The following is a 20,433-nucleotide window of genomic DNA, read 5'->3' on the forward strand; positions in this document are numbered from 1 at the left end:
CGAAGCTTGCGAGCTTGAACTACAAAAGGAGGGTGCGGGGAGGTTCTCCCCCCGCAAGAACATTTTGAAAAAAATGGATTCAAATTGTGTGTTTTACACCACATATTTACTGCAAATTGTTGAAAAAAGGGGGATCCAAATATAGCATTTTGAAGCACAAGTGTGAAGAAAACATTAGAATCAAATCAAAAATGTGCCCAATCCTCAAACTGGTCTGCTTGCAAAATGACCCCCAAGCCAAGCACATACACCCAACTGAAACAGGCCCTCCAAGCGCCCACCTGTAATACATCTCTGAACCACCTATGTTTTTATTGTATATAATAATGAAAATTCTGCAGTTTGTTCTGATTTGTTCTTATGCAACTTACAACCATTGACAAAGCCTATAGTCCTGGCTGGTTGTAGGTTTAATGTCACTCGTATTATATACCTAGAGGCAATGACATAAGAAGCACAATACTAGTGGGGCAGCACACTATGCTAAGTACAGATTTTTAGCTTCACAGATTTAAGCCACACTCATAATTACATCGGCTGCCCCTACGAGAGACCCCTCCCCAGTTTTTTCATCCCACTCAAAGCCCTGCACACATACTTTGCTTACACTTTTCATGAGAGCCCTGGGATACTGGGACGCACAGGTTACTCACACGTAAATCAGGGAAAGAAAAATAAACACCAAGCTCCCTGGAAAACACAGCCTAACATTTGACCTCTGTCTCTGATTGCACAGCAAATGTGACAAGATAAGAACAAGATTTAAAAGCTTGTCTACAGAAAGCGAGTTTGTGGAAAAACACAGTATACAAGATTTTGGCAATGGAAGGGACGAACCCGGCAGCCTAAAACAAAGCCAGCAGATCAAAAATGTGAGTTACAAATCACACAGCAAATGGTAAGCAACGGGCGGAATGCATTCCTGGGTCAACTTTCCGAAGGTCCCCAATGTCTTTAGCAAACCAGACAGCTACGCGGTTTGGTAGGCTGAGACGTAAAAAAGTAGTTATATGAATGTGAGCAGTGGAAGGATAGATGTCATCCAGTCAAAGGGATTGTAAAAAAGCTATTTTCCAGGGGAATGACAAACACAAAAGGAAGAAAAGACATCAAGTAAGAAGCAAGCAAACAAACGATTAGACAGGCAACCAAGGATTAGCAATGGGCTGGCACAAAGTCCACTGGAAGTTTTTAATATGGTTCACAGAATGTCTTTTACGCACAGACAGTTAAAAGGCGTCTGTAGGCAAGATCTAAAAATAGAAGATCAATGCAAACGCCTATGTCCTTGCATTGGGGGAATGGGACTATTGGGCTACTAAGGGTTTGGCGGGCTGAAAGGAGAGGGTGCAAATGCATGTGTGTGAGCGAGTGCATAGCTGGAAAGATGAAAGAATGTGTGCATGGATGAAAAGATGAATGTGTGAAAAGATGGATGTTTGCCGTTATCTCCCCATTTTGAGGGCAGAGAAAATCAATGCTTCCCCAGCTCCATGAAACAGAGAAACCTGGGGATAGGTTGCATTGTCATAGCTATGCTGGGATCAGGGAAAGCCAAATTTCAAGTCCCATAACATTATGCCATTTTTGTTCCAGTGAAAGTCTGGTGCATTGAGGAAAGTATGGCCACAACATAATGGGGCCACAGACTGTGCACGGACAAACACTGGTGAATGTACTAATGCACCAGTGTCTGTAACGAAGCGTCAATGGATGCCTTAGAGTGGGAGCATACATGGATGGCTAAATTGGTATGGATAAGTGCCTGCGTGTGACTGGATTGATAAAGGAAGGTGCAGATGTGGCAGCAGTCAAGAGCTGGACGCCTAGGTCTGTTCATAGCCTTCTCTAAGTAACTGCTTCTAGAAGCCACAATTTGACACCTGTAATGTGTGTTACAGAAGAATGTCTCCTGAAAAGCAGTAGCAAAAAACACCTCACAAAAGCACAAACAAATTCCAGGTGCTGGCCAACGTTTTATGTTAAATGTACAGGCTTGTAAATGCTGAACTCTCAGTGGGAGAATAGGCTCTTTTTCCCTCTCACACTCCTCAGGACATGTTCAGTGGGAGAAGTAGGAATCCATACTCTCCCTCCCGACTAGCAGCCTGAAACACGTATATTGGCTTTATTTGCACCTTTTTTTCTACTTGCCACTCTTACGAATCCATGCAGTTCATTACAGTGCTCTAAAAATCGGACTCTTGTAGATGAATAAGGCTATGCTTACTTGCCCAGCACGAAGTAGAGGTCGAAGGCACCTTGGCAGGAGGGCTCCTCAGCTAGCAGGGGCCACCCCTGGCCCTTGAGGGCGGCCATCTGCAGCAGGGCTCTCAGCAGCGGCCAGCAGCAGCCATCCCCCATATCGGAGGAGAAGCGAGCCCGGATACCAGAGCAGTAGTCAGTGAAAGAGGAGCGGGGTAGGGTAAGGACAGTGAAGGCGTGCAGGGAGGTACACAAGCCGGCAGGGAAGACGACTGAGGGCCCACGAAAGAAGACCGGCTCACGACAAGAAAGAAGGATGATGCGCCGGGCGCTCGCTCGTTACTTGTCTCTAGCCTCACTAACTACTTCTCTTCTTCCTTCCGCCTTATGAGCTGTCAGCGGTGCTATTACCTCTGAGGCACACACAAACTCTAAATTCTACTGGAGGCAGCCCGCGGCGATAAAAACCAATCCAGGGGGTCCAGTCTGCCCAGAGACGAACCCTTTCTATCACAAGCTGTGGATGCAGGCGGCTCTTACGAGGCTGCAGCTGTTGCCTTCCTTTTGTTGCACGAAGCCCTCCAAAGTCCTAGCGTGCAGCTGCAGGAGCCTGCCACGCGTTTGAAGAAACATGGAGCTGCTTGACATTGCGACGCTGCTGGGTGGGGTTAGTGATTCTCGCCACACATGATCGGAGAGGGTGGGGGTGGGACTTCCCTGATTGACATGCAGCCTTGGATCTTCAGGGATGAAGCCTGAAATAAATGCCCAAGGCTGACTTTACCAGTGACGTCATTTGGGGAGACCCTTCACCACTGAAAGTCAGGGCTTTGATGAGCTGATGACCTCACAGGCCCCAGGGCTTAGGGATCATTGGCACAGCAAAGTGTAGCTGAAGAGGCTGGCGCAAGCTCACTGGCGAATCGAATGTGCCTGCCTGACACCGACATGTGCCTGCAAAATAGTCCAGAGGCAGAAAACACAAAGGGCGCAACCCCTACGCCCTAAGGAAAGAACCGCAGCTGGGTTTTAGGTCTAATACTTATACCACAAAAAGTCTTTGTTCTTCTTGTGCAAGGGTCTCTGAGCCCAGTCCAAACCAGTTCTGTCCTCACTGGTACAGTATGACCACAGGGGGTGGAGACAACATTGTGCAAGGGAGAAAGGCCCTATTCAAGTGCAACGAAATCTCCTCCCACTACTTTAAATTTGGCCAAGGTCTGTTCAGTTCAGCTCTGAGTCATCCAGGAAGGGCCAGGCACACCTCAACCCCCCCATTGGCTGTCTACAGTGAATGCACATCCCGAGCCCGTGTCACGCCAAGACCAAACAGTCAATACATAAACATGCAGAGGCACACAGAATGGTTAAACAAGAAAATGTCTACTTTCTAAAAGTGGCATTTTTAAACACACAATTTAAAAACCTTCTTTACTAAAAGATGTGTTAATAAATTCTGAGTTCAGAGAGCCAAAACTTTAGATGTTACAAAGCACTTCCCATGCTTTCCTATGGGCAAGATAGCCTTCTAACAGTGAAAAACAAAATTGGCAGTATTTCACTATCAGGACAAGTCACACACACTAGTACATGTTCTACCTTTCATATACACTGCACCCTGCCCAGGGGGTACCTTGAGCCTACCATAGGGGTGCCTTACATATAAGAAAAGGGACGGTTTGGGCCCGGCAAGTGGGTGCACTTGCAAAGTCGACATGACAGTTAGCAAATTGCGCTCAGACACTGCAGTGGCAGGTCTGAGTTACCTTTTCAGGGCTACTCATGTGGGTGCACAATCAGTGCTGCAGGCCCACTAGTAGCATGTGATTTACAGGCCATGGCACACTTCAGTGCACTTTACTAGGGACGTATCAGTAAATCAAATATGGGTGAACCAATTGTAACAACGATTTACACAGGGAGCACATGCACTTTGACACTGATCAGCAGTGGCAAAGTGCCCAAAGCATCTAAGCAAGCAAAAACTCAATCCTGCACCGCATCAAAAATACAAGAGGTAGAGGTAAAGGGGAAACCACGCCAAAGATGCCAAGTCTTACAGACCTTATCTGAAAGAAATTGCGTTCAGAGTCCTACTGAGAAAGTGACGTGGACTTCACTAAAATTTTAGTTCCCCTGAGCACAGGATTTGATTAGGACGCAATTATATGCTTTACTAAAAAGATTGCTTGTATTGCAATTGTTGCTGTGTGGCAAAGTGTATTTATACCACAGGACTGAGTTAGATATGGTGTTAAGCCAATGCTCATGGCTGTAGGCCTGCACTGTTTATTATGAAACGGTATAGTAAAGACACTAGGCCATACATACTTATTGTGAAAGCATATGAAAGCATAAGTCGATTAGGATTGATTCTAGTTCAGCCTTGTGGAGAGAGGTTTTATAATGTTTTGCAAGCTGTATTTTTCTATGTATTTGTAATTTAGGAGGAATAGGTATCCCGTGTTGAAATAAGTGAGGATGGATCCTAAAGAAATGAAACACTTTATACTCATTAGCCTACGTTCACCCTTTACGAAGATCATAAAACATTTCCTGGCAAGATAGCTAGTTTCAAGACTGGAAGACCTAAAATACCTAGAACTCCTGGATCAGACTCAATTTGGCTTGGATCATGACAAAACTCTGAGTCTGGCCTGGTGTTAACTGATACTACCCGTTATTAGGACCAGTAATTTCCTAAACTGCAATTCTCTGTTTTCTAGTCTTACTCAGTGGCAACTTGACTATTTGCAGGTACAGGGTCAAGTGAGCATTTCATCATTTAAATGGCAATAAATTGAGTATCATGCAAATGGGTAACAATAACACTTGTTACTTCTTCACTGCCCCTTCTCCACCATTTAATATATTGTGATCAAACCTCTACTTAAAAATCTCTTCAAGAGCGGTGTTGTAAGACCTGGCATCATTGGCATGGGTTTCCCCTGCATTTCTTGCCTTTGCCTCCTGTGTGTTTGCTGTGTGTTGGATTTTGTTTTGCTGGTCTAGATGCTTTGGGCACTTTCCCACTGCTGTTCAGTGCAAGTGCTCCTTTTGTCAATTGTTGTTATGAATTGGTGTCCATAATTGGCTAATTAGGTTTACTGTTAAGACCCTAGTACAGTGCACCATGTGTGCCCAGGGCCTGTAAACCAAATGCTGCTAGTGGGCTTGCAGCACTAAATTGTGCCATCCACACAAACAGCCTTGCAGCAAGGTCTCAAGCCTTCCATTGCAGTTCCTGTGTGCAGTCTAGTACTGCCATGTCGACCTGGCAAGTGCACCCACTTGTCAGGCCCTAACCTTCCCTTTTCTTGCATGTTTGTAACCCCTAAGGTAGGCCCAAGGTACCCCTGCGGGCAGGGTGCAGTGTATGTGAATGGTAGGACATGCCCTGATGTGTGTGGCATGTCCTGATAGTGAAATACTGCCAATTTCGTTTTTCACTATTGTAAGGCTATCTGTCCCGTAGGATAGAATGGGGAGTTTGCTCATTACATCTTATGAGGATTACTGTCCATGGGAACAAGATCAGAAAATAAAGTTTGATATGCCTGAACTCAGAATGTTGAGATGCATCTTTTAGTGTGGGTGAATTTTACATTCTGGGTTTGAAAACACGACTTTTAGAAAGTAGGTATTTTCTTGCCTAACCATCCAGTGTGCCTCAGCTAGGTTGTGTATTGATTGTCTGACTTTGGAGTGATAGGGGCTGGGGTTGTGCATTCTGTTCAGACAGCCATATGGGGGGTTGAGCTGTGCCCTGCCTTTCCAGGGTGAGTCAGGGCTGGGCTGAATAGACCAGGGCTACATTCAGAGTAGGTGGAGGAGATTTCTTTCACACCTGAATGGGCTTGGTCTGCCAAGGACAATGCTGTCTCCGTCTCCTGCCAGGAAGCTGCACCAGAGAGTGTAGAGCTGGTTTTGGCTGGGCAAAGAGCTTCTCTACCACAGAGAACAGAGGATTTTGTATTATAAAAAGAGGGGCCCAGACTGGTAGATCACCTCTGGGAATCAAGAGGAACCTTTGTCAAGGAGAAGAGCTGGAGAAACTGAGGAGGACTACTGCCCCTGTGCTGTATGCTGTCTGGGGTCGGCCTGCAGTGGCTACTTTCTGCCAAGGAAAGGAGAAGGACTTTGCTGTGTGCTGTGTCCTGTGCTTGAGGAAGATCTCCAAGGGCTTGAAATAGAGCTTGCCTCCTGTTTTGAAGTTTCAGGGACACAAAGACTTCACCCCCAGTTCCGCCTGAACTCCTTTTCTTGGAGTTCTGACCTGTTGAGAGGTGCCTGTCAGTGTGCTGGACCTCTGGAGGTTGTTTTGGGACTGGGAACTGCAAGGACTGTAAAAATCTATGCATCGCTTGTCCCCGACGCATAGCAGCGGTGCGAGAAGAGTTTTTTCCGACACATCACCACCGCCGAAGAATCGATGCAGCTCCTGCTCGCGGCTGAAGTGTCTGCCATACAACACATCCTGTGCAACGATCTCTGACGTCCGAGATCACCGTACCGATTCAGACACAGACCCTGTTGTGGAAGAACCGATGCATCGAGGGGACTCGGCTGAAATCATCGCAGCGCATCCCGGGCCTTCATGCATCACAACGTAACGGATTGTCACGCATTGCATCGAAGTGCCAAGTCTGCCACATCGTTGTGGGATGCAGAAGGAAACCCATCCATCACCTCCCCAAGCAGTAAGAAACCGATGCATCACCTCCTCTCCGGTAAGGAACCGAAGCATCACCTCCCCTGCCCAGCAGTAAGGAACCGATGCATCACCTCTCCCACTTAACAAGTAGCCGATGCTTCACCTTCCCTGAGTGTAAGGAACCAATGCATCACCTTCCCAGCAACTCTTTATGCTTGCATTTTTCGATGCATCCAAGGTACTTTGTGTAAAAGTGATGTATCCAACATTTTCTTGGAACAGAACTGTTTCTACCTTTTAAAAATCATAATTTTAGTACTGTATTGTGGATTTTTGTCATTTTGGGTCTTGTTTTGGTTTAGATAAAGGTTACTTATTTTCAAAACTGGTGCAGTGTCCATTTGTAGTGTTTTCACTGTATTACTGTATGTGTTCACAAATGCTTTACACACTGCCTCTGAGATAAGCCTGTCTGCTCGTGTCAAGCTACCATGGGGGTGAGCAGGTGTTATTTTAGAAGTGTATCCCCCTTACCGTGACTACGAAGAAGGGTTCCTACTTGGACAACGGTGCAAACCATTGTCAACTAGAGACCCCCATTTCTATTAGGTGTGTAATAGCATTCCGAAGCTGATGACATGTTCGCAAACCTGAAGAAAGTCCTATTAGAAGTGGCCCGGTAGATGGCTCCTAAGGGGCTAAAGCTAAATGGAGACAGGAATGAAGTACTTTTGATGTGCATAAACCCAAACTCATTCTACCCAGAGAAAGTAACTTTCTCCAGAGCAGTTTGGGATTTTGTCCACATTTGGTAAACAAGCACAAGTTCTAAGGGCCAACTGGGGCGCTTTCTACTTCCTGAAACAAATTATTCCCTACATTGACAAAGTTCACCATAAAATGATAGAAGAGGCTCAGCTTTCCTAGCATACCATTGGAGGCCTTACTCGGAATCAATCAGGTGCTTTTAGCTGCAGCACGTTTAGTCGTAGATATCAATAAAAAACGACCTCTTCCAGCCTTAAATCTTTACATTGATGCCAGTGACCAAACGAGTTACAGTCAAAATCCTGTGCCTAGTATGCAAGGGCATTAACAACACTGCCCCAAAACACCTTCATGGAGATCTGACTTAATTCTGGCCAATCACAACTCTGAGATCAGACAGCTTAGGGTTATTGACAGTACTGAAAACCTGCAGACGATGGAAAGTGGAGCACAGGCTCTCGGTTGTGGGACCAAAGCTGTGGAATGCCCTGCGGCTGGAAACAAAAAAAACACATGCCCATATTAGTTAACTTTAGGATGACTGTAGAGCTCTCCTGCATACAAAATAATTCAGCTTCCATTCCTCCAGAGTATCTCCTTCACTCTTGACTGTATATATGATTTTTAAAATTACGTATGTCTCTCTCTCTCTCCAAAAGACAATTTGATTGTAGAATTCAGCCTCTAAATAAGTACATTAATAAAATAATATTTACAATGTTTAGGGCTGACAGAGCTGTCGTATTATGTGCAATAAAAAAATAAATTGATTATCACCACCAGTTAATAACCTCAGGTCTTTGCAAGTCGTCCACCGATGTCTTTCTGACCCTGGCTCCTCTAATGCCTTTTTATTCCCTCCTCAGATTGTCACTCTGTGAAAAAGCCCTGGCCGAATATCTAGATACCAAAAGGTTGGCATTCCCACGGTTCTACTTTATTTCATCTGCAGATTTATTAGACATCCTTTCCAACGGCACTGACCCACAGCTGGTAAGTAACTGCATTCATCTTCATTGCAAGTGTACAGTTGTTCAGTAGTGTCCTAAACACGAGCCCCTCCATATTGCCCACGACCTGACTGCACAGAAAATGATTTCCTTCTTTAGGGGATTATGTAGCATCGGCTCCCATTCATGCTGGCAGTTTTTTTTTTTTTCTTGAGATTTGATTTGCAGTTATTAAAGAATATGTGCTTTGCTCCATAGTATCGTTATAAATACATTTGAGAAAAAGATCCAATAATGAAACTGGTCCTACGCTGCTCTAGTTCACCAAGTTAGCCCCAGTATTACAGCTGCAGCCGCGGTGGTGTGAAAGGCCAGTTCTAACGATGCTCAACATTCGCCTGATCATTGAAGCTGCCCTCTTATCTCACAGAGTAGGAGATAGAGGTTTACAGAATCTGTGTATTTGAGGTTCTAACTACTTTGGAAATGACCTACACCCTATGTTTAACTTGTGTGGGTGTTGGCAAGTGGTCAGCATGGACACTGTTGTTTTGGGACTGGGACTAATTTCTCATCATCAAACTTTGATCCACAGCAAGCGGGAGAAAGTTAGAAAAGGGAAAAAGAAGGATGGAGAGAAAGATAGGAAAATAGTGACAAGGGAAGAAGGGTAGGGATGGAAATGCACTTGCAAGAGTGAGGAAAAGAGGCGGGAAGTGTCATGTGGTGGAAGAAAGCGGCATGCTTCTGAATCAAAACTAGGTAGCCTTAGTATTTGGTAACCTCGGCATTCAGCAGTGTCTGTGGCTTGCTCCTAAGAACACATTTTGGGCCCCTGCAATTTTTAGAAGTTTCCACAAACTAACCCCTGTCTATTCCTACTTAAATTCATGTTACTTAAAATCTACACAGTTGTGGACGTAGCTAGGTTTTTGCCATTTTCTTCAGTAAATGATAACTCTTGTAACCATTTTTTTTGGTAATTGAAACATTAACTTGCCAAATTGGGTTGGAGAGTTCAGTTGATTTATTTCTTGCTTTTATTGTAGTTTTGGGGCTACTAAATGCAACCTATGCATTTTCTCTCAGTAACACCTGGCTGCTTGTGCCAAGCTCCTAATAGTAAGGTCAGGTTCCTCATAGAAACCTCCTTTTACATTTTCAGGCAAAAGATTGCTCAACTTTGGGAGCTCAGCCAGAGCTCACACTGAGATGTCTCACTCCCCTACCTATCAGTGCAATTTCCTAAAGTGATCATTCAAAGTTTGGCCAGCTGGCAGCACTCCAGCTGGGGTAGCAGAGGCACCTGCTAAATTTAGAGCCCACCTCCATATCTGCGGACATTTTTCCTCCTGAAGTTGCTGCCCCTACATGGCCAGAGTCTCTTCATGGGACAAAATGTGGTGACAGGCCTGCCATCCTATACCATCATGTCACCCTTTTTATTACTACTTTTGTGAAAAACATAATGCAAACACAAAAAGAGTGTCCCCCCAGCACATTTTCCGCCCTTCTTCTGTCTGCAAGGAGCACATACAGCAATGCTTCTCCTTTCATTTCTTGGCAGGCATCTGCACCTTGTCCTCAGTACTCTCATAGGGACCACTGTCCTGTTCTTGTTCAAGGCCCAGTCTGTGGGCTTCGACCTCTCAATTATTGGTAGCTCCACTTCCGTTGTTTTTTTTCAAATAATATTGAAATGTTGACTCTTTTCACAGGTTATGCGGCATCTATCTAAATTATTTGACAACATGGCAAAGATGAAATTTGAAGATGATTCCAGTGGTGTGGTCAAGGTCGCCCTAGGAATGTACAGCAAAGAGGACGAATATGTGACCTTTAATGATCCCTGTGACTGTAGTGGACAGGTACGTTTGGGAGGATACAGGCTGCACATTGTATTTTAACTGCCAATTTACGTGCTCTTTACAATCAGAACCCTAGATTCCAGGTCCAGTCTGTACTCATATACATTCCAAATTAGCTGAGTAAGTCTTGTGCTACATAGAAGCGTGTGACATTGTTAGTCCCATTTATGAAGGAATGCCAGAATATATGTTAGAGTTTCAAAGAGCAGTTTACTGTTTTGTTTACTCCCCCCTTCCTTTTGTTTTGCTCTGGACATCTGGCATATTGAGCTAAACTGATAGCCATACATCCTACTGAATCAGCCCAGCCACACGTGCTCTGTGTTAAAGTTCTGCGTTTTGTTTTCCAAATTTTTGTATATGGTACTTTCAACCAACTGCTTTATGTGGGCATATCCCCTAAAGCTGGCCAGTGCGCATATTTAAAAAAAGTGGCGGCAAGATTAAAGCCATCCCAGTCATTAATACAATGAAAATCAAGCAGTTTTAGACTGCTTGTAAACCTGCAAATGTATGTTGCCAAATGTTCCTCCTGCTAGAGAAATGTATTGTTGCCATTAGTTTGTAACTTTTGAAATATAATCAGCTACTGTGCCTTTCAATGACATTCACATTTCGGTCTAATGACTGTCAGCAGAGCATGTGTAGATTCTCTTCTATCCGGCCCCAGTTTTAAAGTGCGCTCTTTCAACGTTGTCGGTGGCAGGAGAAAGTTTTCTGGGCCTTGCAAGAATATATCTGTGACCTCCAATTAGTAACTCACTTTTTCTTTTATACCACAGCTCCAAGGAAACTTTCTTGTGCCCTTTTTTCTGGGAAACCTAGGCACAGTGTTTGCAGGTCATGTGGCAGAATTGAGTGGATGTGGGTGGACTTGACAATGAAACGATGAGCGCTGCACAGCTTTGACAAGGTTTTGCTGTCTTCATCATTTTACTGCAGTTATGTGAGTAGAAGTTTGTGGTTTAGCATAGAGATCACCAAACTGTGTGAGGCAACGTTTCACCCCACCCCAGCCGCACAGCAAGGTTTTGGAATTCCTCCAATAGTCAGAAACATTTAAACCGTTTTTCTTCTTTTGCTAAATTATTTCCATTGCTTTAACCTTCTTTAACCTTCATGCTTTCTCCCAACTTATATGCTCAAGATGTGCCCATCCAGTCCTCTGTCACTAACACAATGGACAGGCCTGCGGGGGAAGGGACTGGAAGTGTAAGGAAGGAGAGTGAGGTTTGAAAGGTTAGTTTAAAAGAAAGTATGTAGGATCATGGGGGGCCACACATTGGGAGGTTTATTTTGGGAAATTTCAAAGGGAGTGAGAAGGGTTCAATGAAATCACTTGGGTATTTGGGGATATAGTTTATGATGGAGGGACTATGAGATCTGTGATCTACTGACATAGAATGAATAACATGGATTGTTATATACGGTTAATGTAGACCAATACAGTAATGGAGTTTTTTAATATTTGCAGTTACCCCTGAAGAAGAGCTTGCATAGCTTGAAATGCATTAGGTTTTTAATAAAGGATTACTGCTATGAACAATCATGCGTGTCCATTGTGTTCGTGACAGAGGCCTGGATGGGCACATCGTGAGCATATAAGTTGGGAGAAAGCATGATTCTTTACATGTGGATGAAAAAAGATAAGAAGGTTAAAGCAATGGAAATAATTTAGCAAAAGAAGAAAAACGGTTTAAATGTTTCTGAATATTGGAGCAATTCCAAAAACTTGCTGTGCGGCTGGGGTGGGGTGAAACGTTGCCTCACTTAGTTTGGTGATTTCGTCTGTGCCATTGGGGAAGGCATAAGCCCAGCATGCACGCACTTTTTGATGATTTTGATAAAAGGAGATGAACAGCTCAAAAGGGAGTGCATCCCGTTATTATCTGATGTGTTAGCATTGAGATCACCACCCCATTATCTGTCAGAGACCTGGGAAGGTTAGTCTCCAACACTTCTCTAGAATAGGGTGTGCTACTTTCAGGCCTTATATTCGTAGTGGGATATGTACTTTTGGCCTTTGAGTGCTGAAGGGACGACAAGAACATGTTTCAAGGGGAGCTGCTCGGCAGGACTGCTAATTGAATTTATATTTATATGATGCTCTGCTACCACTGGTGTGGCCCCAATCACTATGCTGCCCTTCTGCGGCATGGCAGACCTGGCATGTATGCGTAGTAGAAAGAGAGTATGTTCACACCTGGTTGCTGCAGACATAATACTGCTTTTAGGTAAATCCACGTTGCAGAAGAGTGCCAGTGTGAAAGGGTAGTGCGTTATCAAGACATACTTCGTCGTCATGAGCTCTGATTGCATTGTGGATTTAGGCAAATGAGGAAAGCAACCAAGTCTTTAATGCTCTTCGAAAGTCCAAGTGACTGAAGAGTGGTTGTTTTTAGAATGGATGAGAGTTCCAGAGTTTGGTATTACATACTGAAAAGGAAACCATACACATTTGGAACATTCTGATCCCAAGGATGGTTGCACTTCCCGTTATGTGTTTTATTCTAGGACAATCTGTGCAGATCTTACATTAGAGAAATCCTGGTCCAGCATAATGTTTTCTTAGGTTGCATTACCGAGAGTTTTTAAGGAGCTTACTTTGCCACTGAGTGAAAAATGGGAAACAGCGGTTTCAATGCGGGTAATACCACGCGGGTAGGTTACAACGCGGACCTTACATCGTCCGTGTTGTTACCACGCATGGCATTACATCGCAAGTTGTTTCAACGACTTGCGCTAGATGGCGTGCAACACCAGGGAATGTGTTGGATTTTAAATCCAACACATTCCCTGCTGTTGCGCTAACTGGAGTAGGAATAGTAATTTATACTATTCCTAAGTCCAGCGCGCCATCTAGTGCAAGTCGTAGAAACAACTTGCGATGTAAAACCATACATGGTAACAACGCGGACGATGTAACGTCCGCGTTGTAACCTACCGCGTAGTATTTGCTTGTGGTGTAAAGAGACATATTCGTGAAAAATGAAATGCTGAAAGGCCCCTGCCAAAGGGGACCTGTGCTAGAGGAACTAGCCCTGAAGAAACTTGCAACTACCTCAGTGGAATTTGTTACTTATTTATAAACTTAGACACTTCAAGGCATGGAGATGCTTAATGTTGAGCTGACTTTCGAGCCAAGCCCAGCCCAGAGCTTCATCAGTTTGTATACACAAAAGGTATTAAGAGTCTTTGCACCATCTGCACCAGGGATCAATCCTCCCTCAGCAAGCCATCCACTGTTCAACTCAAAGTTAAACAGTGCCTCACTTAAGCTTTAGCATATTCGAATAACCTTGAGGTGGAGATTGAGAAACTGCAGCACCCCCTTTATTCCTGAGGTTCCTGCCAAGTGACTCAACATTTTCTTTATCTGGAGCGCCAGTATGCCTGTCAGCCGGTTAACCATAAAGGTGGCACTATTTCTGTGGGTGAGACTCATTTGAATCTGCACTGTTGTAGCTGAACGTGAACTTTAAGTTGACTTGCTGCATGAGCCAAGGAACCTGCAGTGAGCCAAGAATTCCTTTCAGCAACAATGTTAACAAGACTGAGACTTTTTCTTTGCTCAATATTGGTCCCGGCTGTAGGAGGCAATGTTTATTACAGGGATTTAATATATAATGGAATGGGAAGATGTCGTGATTCAAGGAGGCAGAAGACCAAAGGTAAGCATTAAGATGAGTTTATTTCAGCATGGATGCAGACGAGCTGCTGGTAGCACTTGGCAAAAGCCCACTGACACCAAGTTCAAACTACATTCCACATGGAGCCTTCGCCCAACAAAGCCAATGTTGCCTATGTAGCTGTGCAACAAGCATGAGCAGCTACATATTTAGATACTACATGGCTTGTCCCTTTTACAAAAAAGGAAAATGGCCTAACATGGTACATAAATGAACTTCTAAACAATTAGCAAACATTTTGTTGGGATAAACTATGATTGGAACAAAGTTAACAAAATAAATCAAAAGCAGCACAATTTACACTAACACTACATGATTCATATTAACAAAACTCAAAAATCATGACACCTTACTCAGAAATCATTACATACACTTTGAACTGAAGAAATCCATCAAAGAAAAGAATTCTGAACAACTTGAACTCTAAATTGAAATTATGTTTTCCTCACTCTTCCACAGCATCTCGCATTCAACGCCTGACCACACTCTTCCACACATGGTCTCTGGGCATGAGTTTTATCACAAGATCCGGACTTCACTTTTACCCCACTTCCACTGTTCCACTATTGCCCACCTTATACTTGCACACTGTTTCCTTCCACTTTCACAGCTTTGATCAGAACTCCAAATTTGCTCCCACCTTTTCTTGCATGTACAGGCTTACACATCTAAACTGTTTCATCCACTTTAAATTCAAAAACCTTGACAATGTTTCTTTCATCAACATAATTCTAGTTTCCATGGCATTCTTTCCACTCTTGACCTAACACATTTATCTGTCCAACTTCCCTGAATAGCTTCAACACAATTTTTTATCCGTGCTGGACAGAAGCAAGTCATGGCTCTCCTTCCACTCAATAATTTGAATGGTGAAACTTCAGTTGACACATGAGAGGTGGGGCGATAAAACCATAGCATACTTTTGACCACATTCCCTACAATACACTTGTTAGCAATGGCTCACTGAATACACTCTCCGAAAACCATACATATCCTCTTAACCAGCCCATTGGTTTGGGGGTGTTATAATGAACGTCTGAGATGTCTGATGCCACTTGTTTTTAAGAACAGTTCTAACTCACTAGAGACAAATTGAATACCATTGTCTGACACTAACATGGCAGGAAAACCTTCTTTCAAAAAGACCTCTTTAAATATTTCGACAACCACTCTCGGTGTGACTTTACATAAAAACTACCCTTCTGGCCAATTGTCCTAGTAATCCATCGTTACTAGCGCAAAACGTGAAGTGCTAGCCAAAGAATAGACTGGTCCCACAATGTCTTTCCCCACTTTTCCCCAAGGAGCTGTGGGTAATTCAATTAGTCATAACATGGAAGTTCATAATTTCATGGACATGTCACAGCTTGAACAGATAACACATTCCTTTACTACCTGATCAACCTCACTGTCCATAGAAGGCTATACAAATGACAATCTCACATGTCTCCTTGTCATGGTGGCTCTCAAGTGACTTTCGTGAGATCTAACTATGATAGGGTTCTTTAAGGTAATGGGAACACCAAAATTGTCCACACTTAAAAACAAAGCATCCTTGTTGGACTTGGCCCTTTTTGCAGGGTCATCTCTGAACTTTTTTCCATCCTCCTGTATTTTTTCTGATCTGCTGTTGGTGGTTTTATGACTCTAGGCACTTTACCACAGCTGATCAGTGCTAAAGTGCATATGCTCTCTGTGTAAATTGTTGTAATGGATTAGTGACTCCATGATTGGCTTATTTGATTTACTTGTCAGACCCTAGTACAGTGCACCATGTGTGCCCAGGGCCTTTAAATTAAACCCACAGAAGCAGCTTGTAAAATGTGGCTATGCCCTGCCATTGCAGAGCCTATGCACAGCCTGGGGCTGCCATGTCGACTTGGCAAGTGCACCCACTTGCCAGTCCCTAACCCTTCCCTTTTCTACATGTTAATCACCCCTAAGGTAGGCCCAAGGTACCCCCATGGGGAGGGTGGATTGTATGTAAAAGGTAGGACATGCCCTGATGTGTGTGGCATGTCCTGATAGTGAATTACAGCCAATTTCGTTTTTCACTATTGCAAGGCTACCTGTTCCCATAGGCCAGAATGGGCAGTTTGATTATAACATCTTATAATCCTAACTGACTCAGGCAACATGGTGGAAAAACGAATTTAGTATGCCTGAACTCAGAATGATAAAATACATCTTATAGTGAAGTTGGTTTTAACATTCTGTGTTTGAAAATACCACTTTTAGAAAGTAGGTATTTTCTTGCCTAACCATCCAGCCTGCCTCTGCTAGGTTTGTGTATTCCATGTCTGGTTTGTGAGTGACAGGGGCTGGGGGGGCTCCAGGAGACAGGGTGAGTCAGCACTAGGCTGAGTAGACCTATCTGCATTGGGAGTGGTGGGAGGAGTAGCACCTGGGCCTTTTTAGGGCTGTGCCTGTCTTCCATAATGCTGGCTCCCCCTCCTGTAGTGCGTCTGATGACCCTGGCCCACACTGACATAGGAAGAAGTTGTGCACTGGCAGAATGCACCCAGAACTGGTTTGGACTAGGTACAGACACTCTCTGCCTTCAGAGACAAAGGATTTGTGTGTATAAAAAGGGGGACCCAGACCCCAGAACTTTAGATCACTTCTGGGAAATCAGGAGGAACCTTTGCCAAGGAGAAGAAACCGGAGAAGCTGAAGGAGGAGTACTGCCCCTGTGCTGTTTGCTGTCTGGGGTTAGCCTGCAGTGGTTACTTGTTGCCAAGGAAAGAAGAAAAGGACTTTGCTGTTTGCTTTGTCATCTTGAGGAAGATCTCCAAGGGCTTGAACTCCTGTCTGAAGTCTCAGGGACACAAAGACTTCATCACCAGCTCCCCCTGAATTTCCTTGCTGGGAATTCTAACCTTCAGAGAGGTTTCTGCAGCTGTTTAGGACCTCTAGAGACTGTCGCTGGAAGCGAGATGCAATGAGGAGAGGCGTGTCTCTGCCGCAGCAGTTGCCCTCGCATTCCCGAAGAAGATTGCCGCCGCTGCAGCTGTTCACCGTCACATCGCAGACGAAGCGTGTCGCATCACTGGAGAAGCGCGCCGCCGCCGCAGAGGTCGCCGTCGCATCACCGGGGAAGCATGTCGCAGGGCCTGTCGCGGCTCCAAAGATCATCGATTTCGACGCTCGGGCGTGCATGCATCGCATCCACGTTGTCGCATTGCATCAACGACGCCATTTTGTCGCATCGCACCGGATCATCACATTAAGGCGCCATCTTGTCGCATTGCACCGGATCACAGTAAGAAACCGACGCATCACCTCCTCTCCGGTAAGGAACCGACGCATCACCTCCCCAGCGCTGCAGTAAGGAACCGATTCATTACCTCCCCCGAAGCAAGGAACCGACGCATCACCTTCCCTGTGACCCTTTTGTTTATTTTGCGTGACGCATCCAAGGTACCTTGAGAGCAAAGTGTCGCTTTTACCATCTACATTGAACTAAGCTATTTCTGTCATTTTAAAGTCATATTTTTATTACAGTATTGTGGATTTTCGTCGTTTGGTCTTGTGTTAAGTCTAGTAAAGATTACTTATTTTTCTAAACTGGTTGGTGTCCATTTGTAGTGTTTTCACTGTATTACTGTATTTGTTCGCAAATGCTTTACACACTGCCTCTGGGATAAGACTGTCTGCTCATGCCAAGCTACCAAGGTGGTGGCAGGGGTTATTCAGGAGTGTATCCCCCTTTCCCTGTCTAGAAGCAAGGGTCCCTATTTGGACAAAGGTGTATACCATTGCCAACTAGAGACCCCCATTTCTAACAATCCTCTACTGACAGTTCCTCAGCTACTTTGACAAACGTTTTAAGATCAAATTCAAGATTCCTCTCCTTTTGCCTACCTGACTTTACATACTTCATGACTAATCCCAGTGTGGAACCTTCTTTCAGCACCGTGTTCCAATCTAGCTCCATAAAGCACTTTACTAGGGTAGATCTATAAACGCCAAAAAACAATCGTCTTAATTCTGGAACTGCCAGACTAAATTCCGTAGGCTTAATGCAGACCTGTTCTGTGCAGGTGGTAAATATCTGCAGGACCTGCAAGTGAGCAGTGGGAGAAATGTGGTAGATTACAGGTGTTAATGACACATGGCGGGGGCGCAGATGCCAGGGGCAGCAGATTAACTTGGCCCAGCAGGTTGTCTTAAAGCATGAATTTTATTAAGGCTAGCTTAGGGAGGTCTGATTAATCTCAATTTCTAAATATAAATGGAAATGGGAGAAAACTGAGACTGGGCATGCATTCAGAGCCCAGGAATTAATGGCTGTGCTGCAAGATACCAATCAAAGTAGCATTTTATCCACTGTGTAAAACCAGTTTAAATATTACAGTTTTTTTTCACTTCAGCTAGCCTTTCTGTTTGTGTTCACAATTGAATTATAAGGTCTTAGTTTGTTTTGCGCAGGATAAGTTGTTGATGGGAGGAGGAAGGGACTTTAAGTCTCAGTGTGTGTCCTGTAAGTTTAATTTAAATGGGTTATCCTGGAAGGAAATAAGTGGCCCTGATACCCTTGAAGAATTGCCGCTCTGTAATCCTCCATGTAACTCTAACTGTGAACAACAAATTAAGGCTGGTCTGATTAATTGCAGATCCCTCCCTAAACATGCCGCTGAAATCTGTCTGCTTCTAAAAACCTGCGAGTGGGATTTGCTGTTTGTGACAGAAACATGGTTGAGAGAAAGCTCAAACCCTGATATCTGTCTAGCCATTCCTATGGGTTACAGAATGGTTACGGTTAACAGAGCGGATAATAGGCTTGGGGGAGGCCTTGCCATAATTCTAAGGGAGGATTGGGAAATCTCCCATAAGAAAATTGAGGACCTGGGACCTATAGAGGCCATGTCCTTTCACATCGTATTCTCTAAACACCATTCGATGGCAGGGCTATTGTTATACAGACCCCCAAACACCGCGGCCTCTTATTGGCCATCACTGTTTGACTGTATTGCAAACCTTTCTGTACGTTATTCCAATTTCACCGTGCTTGGTGACTTCAATGTACATATGGACATGGCGAGCTGTTCCCTAGCCACCATATTAGTAGATGCTCTAAAAAGTTTAAATCTGATGCAAAAAGTACAATTTCCCACTCATGCAGCTGGCCATATTCTGGACCTTATCTTCACCAATAGCGCAGCCATCAAAGTGGAAGAGCCTATACCTGTAACATGGTCGGACCACATGTTGGTCACGTTCATGTTGGGCCTTAGGCGCTCTGATAATTACAGTAGGCCCACTGTAGAAAACAGAAGAATGTGGAGGAAGGTTACACACGCTTCAATGAGCGATGAATTATATAATACTTCGCCTGGTTTTTTTGGGAATCCGACCCTTGATGCTCCCCTTTTTAACTCTTGGATAACTGCAGCCCTTGACAAGATAGCACCTATTAGACCTTGTAAAATGCCTAGGAGTAGACCCTCAGCACCTTGGTTTAACATGGAGCTCCGGATGGAAAAAAGTCATTGCAAGAGGCTGGAGCGAATCTGGAGAAAGGACTATGAATCCTCAGCTAAAGGGATATACAAGGCAGCATTAAGGAAATGTCATACCTTGAAACGTAGGACCATGAGAGACTACATGGCAAAACAAATTGTGGAGGCGGACAACTCTCCAAGGGAGATTTTTCTCTAAAAAGTACGATTCCACCTTCTCTCACATTGTGTGAGGAATTGGCTTCATTTTTCCACAATAAAATCATGACCATCTATTCGACTTTTCCAACTGGAGATAAGCTGGATGGGGCGACAGATGCTACGTCAGATAAATGGTCAGACTTTCGCCGGTTTGAGAAGGAAGCACCTTTGAAGGAACTGTCGAAAGTCAAGTCTGGTTCCCCTTTCGACCCTTGTCCAGCTAGAGTTCTTAAACTTCTAGCCCCTATAGTTAACAACACCTTGAATGCTCTTTGGAACTCCTCTCTGGAAACGGGAATTTTTCCATCTGTCTGGAAGAAAGCCTTTGTGCGGCCTATCCTCAAAAAAGAGGATGCTGACCCGGCAGAGTTAAAAAATTTTAGACCAATTTCTCTGCTGCCGGCTCCAGCAAAGATTTTGGAAAAAGAGGTCCAGAGGCAGCTCTCGGACTTCCTTGAATCCAATAACCACCTTCACGACTCTCAGTCCGGCTTTAGGGCAGGGTACAGCACTGAGACTGCGCTCCTAGAGGTTGCAGAGTCAATACGTGAAACCATGGACTTGGGAAACTGTGCTATGCTTGTGCTGCTAGATCTCTCGGCGGCATTTGACACGGTCTCCCATAAGATCCTCCTG

General features: G+C 44.4%; 1 protein-coding gene across 1 annotated transcript in view; it reads left to right on the top strand.

Moving 5' to 3' along the window:
• The window catches only part of DNAH9 (dynein axonemal heavy chain 9), a 1,479,259-nt gene that overhangs the window by 401,312 nt on the left and 1,057,514 nt on the right, over positions 1-20,433 (top strand). Inside the window, exons 22-23 of the mRNA XM_085616775.1 lie at positions 8,494-8,620; positions 10,296-10,445. Of these exons, the coding sequence (XP_085472901.1) occupies positions 8,494-8,620; positions 10,296-10,445 (277 nt within the window). The remainder of the gene's footprint in view (positions 1-8,493; positions 8,621-10,295; positions 10,446-20,433) is intronic.

Source organism: Triturus cristatus, chromosome 7 (genome assembly GCF_964204655.1).
Source record: "Triturus cristatus chromosome 7, aTriCri1.1, whole genome shotgun sequence".
NCBI lineage: Eukaryota > Metazoa > Chordata > Amphibia > Caudata > Salamandridae > Triturus > Triturus cristatus.